Source organism: Pteropus alecto, unplaced genomic scaffold (assembly GCF_000325575.1).
Source record: "Pteropus alecto unplaced genomic scaffold, ASM32557v1 scaffold365, whole genome shotgun sequence".
NCBI lineage: Eukaryota > Metazoa > Chordata > Mammalia > Chiroptera > Pteropodidae > Pteropus > Pteropus alecto.
Window position 1 is genome coordinate 557,024 of NW_006436299.1, and position 6,000 is coordinate 563,023.

At 40.2% G+C, this 6,000-nt stretch overlaps 1 protein-coding gene across 1 annotated transcript in view; it reads right to left on the reverse strand.

Annotated features, from left to right (window-relative positions):
* The window catches only part of DGKK (diacylglycerol kinase kappa), a 103,821-nt gene that overhangs the window by 8,842 nt on the left and 88,979 nt on the right, over positions 1-6,000 (reverse strand). Inside the window, exons 19-24 of the mRNA XM_006913406.1 lie at positions 5,306-5,413; positions 3,090-3,186; positions 2,749-2,856; positions 1,979-2,092; positions 1,503-1,637; positions 184-344 (exon numbers count right to left, since the gene is read on the reverse strand). Of these exons, the coding sequence (XP_006913468.1) occupies positions 184-344; positions 1,503-1,637; positions 1,979-2,092; positions 2,749-2,856; positions 3,090-3,186; positions 5,306-5,413 (723 nt within the window). The remainder of the gene's footprint in view (positions 1-183; positions 345-1,502; positions 1,638-1,978; positions 2,093-2,748; positions 2,857-3,089; positions 3,187-5,305; positions 5,414-6,000) is intronic.

Below are 6,000 nucleotides of genomic sequence, written 5' to 3' on the forward strand. Positions count from 1 at the left end.
ATTGGCTTATTGCCGAGCATAAAGACCATTTCTGCCTGGATTGTTAGAGTCCCTGTCAATCTTCAGAGCTCTGGGTAAGACCCTTTTCTGATCCCAGGCTCCCCAGTAGCCAATAGACACAAATTGGCTTCTCTCTATCCCTTCTTAGGATTCCCAGCCCTGTATCTGGTCTAATCCACTTACCTGCTGATGAGGTTTTCTGCAAGCTGAGCTAAGTGCTGCATCTGGGCAGACTCCTCATCAGAGAGGATACCCTGAGATTCTCGGGAGTCCAGCTGGGGTTGAGAGGCAGCTTGAATTTCAGTATGCTTGTACTCCCACATTTTCATTGAGTTCTCAATGTCCTGGAGATGAAGACAATGGTAGATCTTAATGTTTACTGTAGTTAAGATGGCATGCGACAGAGCTGTCTGTGAGTCTGATATTTGTGGGTATAGTGAGTAAAGGGGAAAGAAGGCCCAACCATTCCCCCATATACCAACTTACACACCTATACATCTATGCATTATTTTATTCAATGTCTCTTCTATACTAGGTACTTTAGGTTTTTGTTGTTATCGATACTATGTTGAGTCTTGGGACAACATGCTTCAATTAGACAAATGTCTGCCTTACAGAGACTCCTATATGAGGGCATCATTATCAATAAAAACGGTGGAGCACCTTTCATGATCCTTTCTTTGGCAAATCTAGGTAATATGTTGTGATGGATTTTAGAACTAGACGTATTTAATTTTGATTTTTTCTTCTATCATTTACTAGTTATATAACCTTTAGCAAATTATTTAACCTCTCTGGTCCTCATTTTCCTCACCTGTAAAATGTTAGTAAGTGTATCTATGTCATAGGATTGTTGGAGGACCTACTTTAGAGAATATATGTAAAGTGCCCAGCACAAAGTAGGCAGCTTATAAACTAGACTTCCCCTCTATTGCTGTTTCTATGGACTGTCTTCAGGTCAGAATGGAATAAAGCCCCCAAGCATTGAACATCTGATCAATAATGGCTCCTTTCTAGCTTTAGATGATTTAGCTGAAGTGTATGACATTTGTGAATGCAGCATTTTAAGGAACCGTAGAGGAACCTAAAGACCATATTCAATGAAGAATCTCTTATTGAAAGAGCAGATTTCTCCATACACACCAGAGGCTAAAGCTCTATGTGCAGTGGAGGGAGTACAACTTTGTCTAAAACTACGGGAGGGAGCTCCTTGTCTCACTCTCTTGGACAGTGGTTTGCAAATGTCAGTATATATCAGAATGTCTCAGGGCCTGGTTTATAAATGCAAGTTCCCAGGAACTACCCATTCCCATTCTGATTCAATGAGTCTGGTGTAGAAACCAAGAATGTTCATTTCTAGCAAGCACCCAAGGTGATCCTGATGCATGTAGCATTCAGACATCCCTTTGAGAGTTTCTGCTTGACTGGAAATATTCAGTACTCAAGTGATAACTGTAGATGAGACAATGTAGGAACTCAAGACAAGCCTTTTATCTTCTTACCCGATCTCTTATCAGCATTTGGGCAGCATTCTTGTATCTAATCTTGATAAGGCCTGGCCTCTGAACCCAGGCCTCCCCATCTACCTGCACTGGAATACCTTCTTCACCATCAATGGTTATCATCACCTCACGGCACTGCCAGAGAAGAGGAGGAGAGAGAATGGGGGAGAAAAATGAGGCATCTACTATAGAACAATCTGATAATCCCACAGTCATGGCTTTATTTATATCTGAAACAGGACTGTTAAGGATGTGAATCAGATTATCTCAGGGAGAAAACAACTATCTATGGACTTTTTGCTCCTTCAGTCCCTACCACCTCTGTCTCCAACCTTAGCCACCTTGCTGCCCACCAGATAATTGCCTCCCTCTACCCTAACACTCTTATTCCCAGTTAATTTCTGGGACTACCCTATACCCTAGGTTGTAGGCACAGAGCTCAGCCCCCTCCTGGTGCCCGCTCAGCCCCTGACTACCTGGGCGATGCGATGATGATGCAGGTTGATGATACGGGACATTGCCATCTGTATGGAACCAAAGATTGCCACTACCTCCAGCTTCCCATCATCTATTGCAGGAGCCTCATATTCCTGAGGTAGAAGAAATATGTCATATATCCCCTTGAGAAACTACACCATCTCTATCACAAGCAGGTATGCTTTGAAGGTTTCCTGGTGAAAATTTTTCTAGTTCATGAAGAGTGGAGTTACTAATTTTTAAAAGGAGAAAGATGAGGTCAGAAAGCCAATCTAGGACAAGGGCACTGAGATCATAATTCTTAGCCCCGTTGGAGATCACAGCTCTCAGCTGGTTCCCTCCATGTCCAAAGTAGCATCATAAATGCCCAAGGCCATTCCAATTAGACTCATGGCCTTCTTATGTGAGCTCAGAGGAAAAGGGCCATGGCTAATTTCCCAGGTTTTATCTATAGACATCTTTGGAGAAAAGAACATGGCCTAGGTAACCTTTCAAGGATCTGTCAGGCCTGAGGAGTGGAAAATTCAAAGTCCAGACAATACTTAAGAATTGATCTGATCCTGAGGGAGGTCTTTGGTTGATTCTTGTGCTCTGAAATGGTAATTGCCTTTTTCAAAACTGCTTATACAGCTGTTACTAATAAAGGTTCCCAGACCACCTCATGTTCCCTCATTGTCCACTTCCTACTCCAGTCAGTCCAGTTCTCCTTTCTGAGAGAACTTTAGAGGGTCCAAACCTTTCTCCCTCCCGTTCCTTGTTCCATATTCACCATGGTTGCTGTGCTGCTTCCCCAGAAGTTGATGCCTCCGGCATAGCTGGTAATGTTGAGCACTACAATGCCTTGCAGATTTGGCAAGGAGATGGCTTCTCCATCACACTGAAAGATACCAATGTGAAGAGACATTTACAAAGATGGGAAAAGAGCTCTATCTTCTCTTCACACTATTATTTTCTCATCCATAAAATAGAAATCTATCTTCATGCCTTTCTCCCATGAGCTGTGAGTGAGCTGTGAGTTAAAGCTTGGGGAGAACTAGGGAAAGTTGATCCCTAAAGTCATGATATTTCCTTTTTCTATGCCCAGAAAGGATAACCCTTTTTTCCACTAACCTCCAGGTGCACTCGTTCTTCAAGTTTCCTGTAAGAGCGTTGCAAAAGTTCCTTGCTTCCCAAGAGGCCATACCACATCTTGTTCTTAAGGCGGCTACTACAGAGAGATAAGGGTAGAGAAAGGCAGCCATATGGTGAATAATATAAAAATGAATGGATGAGGAAAAGCAAGAGGGAACACCATTTTATTCCTCATGTGCCTTCATAAAGAGAGGAGTCATACTGAATGGAAACTGGACACAAGAGGGGATGCTACAGTGGTGTAACTGGTATCCCCATGCAAACACATGCTGAAATGGGTTTCTGGGCCCCTCAAAGCCTCAGTATCCCATCAATATGTAAATTTGCTAGTTTTTCTTGCTTCTGATATTGATTCAGACTTGGCAGAGATAGGCAATATTGAGAAAATACTATTCATAAAAAGCTGTGAGCAAAGCCGGTTGTAGATACTAGCTACCCTGGCAAGTGCCACTCCCACTCCAGAAGCTCAAGATTTCAGTTGCTTGGAATCAATTTCATTTGAAACATATGACTCTTAGACTGCAATTTCTTTGAAGCATAATTTTTCTGACAAAGTGGAGGGATTTTCTAAGATCTGTATATCAAACACTAATTCAGTGCTATAAAATAGAGCTAAATTTACTAGGTAGATTGTAGAAGAGGAGCCAGTAGAGAGAATATAGGACAGGCAAGGGTATCAGGAGACTTGGGGTAAGGGTGGCAAGGACAAGGTCCTGGTGATTGTAGGATCTCTGATGAAAACAGGCTGGTGGATTACAACCACTAGAAAGACTGGCTAGAGTTTACTATAAGCTTTTGAAGTAGAGCCACATAAATGAGCCACCACAGGGCATGAGTTTTACAATGTAAGAAGGCTAGCACAAAATTATTGGACTCTGTTGAAAACCATAAGTTATTTGGGTACTTTAGTTTCCTTATCTATAAAAATAGGAATTTAGTTATATGGAAATACAAAATACTAGAACAACCAAGACAATTCTGAAGAAGAACAAAGTTGGAGGACTTTCATCTCTCAGTTTCAAAACTAACTATAAAGCTACAGTTATCAAGAAAGTGTGGTATTTGTATAAGATAGACACGTATCAATCGAACAGAAGTGAGAATCCAGGAGGAAAAAAAACCCTTACATTTATGATTATGTGATTGTTGACAAATGTGCCAACATCATTCATTACAGGAAAGAACAGCTTTAAAAAATAATGCTATTATAATTGGATATCCATATATGTGCAAAAAGATGAACTTAGACCGTTACCTCACAACATACAAAAAATTAACTCAGTGTGATTATCGACTTAAATGTAGGAGCTAAAACAAGAAAAGATTTAAAAGAAAACTTTGCAAAATTTTAGAACCTGGGCTAGACAAATATTTCTTAGATATGGCATAAAAAGCATGGTCCATAAAAGAAAAAAAATGATCAATTTGATCTCATCAAAATTGAAAACTTTTGTATTTAAAAAGATAGCATTAAGAAAATTAAAAGAAAGCAACATAAAAAAAAGGCAAGCAACTGAGAAACAATATTTGCAAATCACATATCTGGTAAAATACTTGTTCCTCAGTCTTGGTCTGCTCTGAGAAAGAGGTTCTGCTTGCAGGGGTCAATGATGATGGTTGCGGGGAGGGGGCATGCTTCTTTTTACTTGTGGTTTCAAATTACCACAATAACTCCAAGACTGCCTTAGGGTTTGTCTGTAATATAGAAGTACCAAAGAGTGCCAAACAGGCTAACACTGGATAGAGTAAAATCAATTGGTTCAAGAGAACCAGGTTAGGAACACCAAGAACTGGTAAGGTGATACTTTGCAGCCTTGCCAAGCAAAAACAGACCTGAAGCCACTACTAGAACCTTGTCAAGCACTCACAGAAAGAGCAAAAATAGACAATTTGCTGAATTGAGTCACTGTAATAATTTTCAATAACAGTAACACAGTTAGCTGTGTTTACACAGCAACCCACAGGTCTAGACTATGAAGACAGCCCAAGTTCAGGATGCTAATGCAGAGTCATCACAGACTAAGTCAACATTTAGGGCAAGATGTCCTGCTAAGCTAACCTTGGGGTTTGATCTGTTTTACTTCCAAAGGACCTTTTTCTTTCTGTTGCTTGTCTGAGAGGTAGGGGATGTAGGGATACATGTGCATATTGTGATTATGTGTCTGCACATAGGAAGGGGAGTTTCTTTTCCTTACTTGTATTGTCTTGGGTGTTCATCTCTTCTGGTGTTGAACTCCAGAGAAATTTTAGCATCCAGTCCAATTCCAAAATAGTTGTTCATGACACACCTTTCTTTGAAGCATCTGAAATTAGCCAAAGAGAAGAGGACAGACATTGGTGCAGGAAAGAAGTGCACTATCATTGGGCTGAAGACTTCATATGCATGATCAAAGACTACTGAAGGAATGTCCCTTCCACACTGAGCACAAGGCTTAACATTCTTAAGAGGCACATGTAGGTGTCCTATTGTGTTAACAACTAGCTTTGTGAGCTGTAAGAGAGGGCACTCAGTTAGTTGAGAGGATTCAGTGGGATTGGGATTCATAATAAAGAAGTTGTTTTTGGAGGCTCTGAGATATGAGTGGCCAATATTTTTTCCACATATAACAAAGAGAAATAGAATCATTGATTTATTTCCATAAAGAACTTTTGAGTACCTGAGATAAAATGAACTAGAGTAAAGTCTGCATTACTGTTTTCAGAGATGTCTGAACTCCTTTGTAGCACTTTCACATCAAAGAGCAAAGTGACCACACATTTGTGAGAAAAGACTGATAAAAGCTCCTTTTTTTCTCTCTCTCTTATCTATCTATCTATCTATCTATCTATCTATCTATCTATCTATCTATCTATCTATCATCTATCTATCTATCTATCTATCTATCTATCT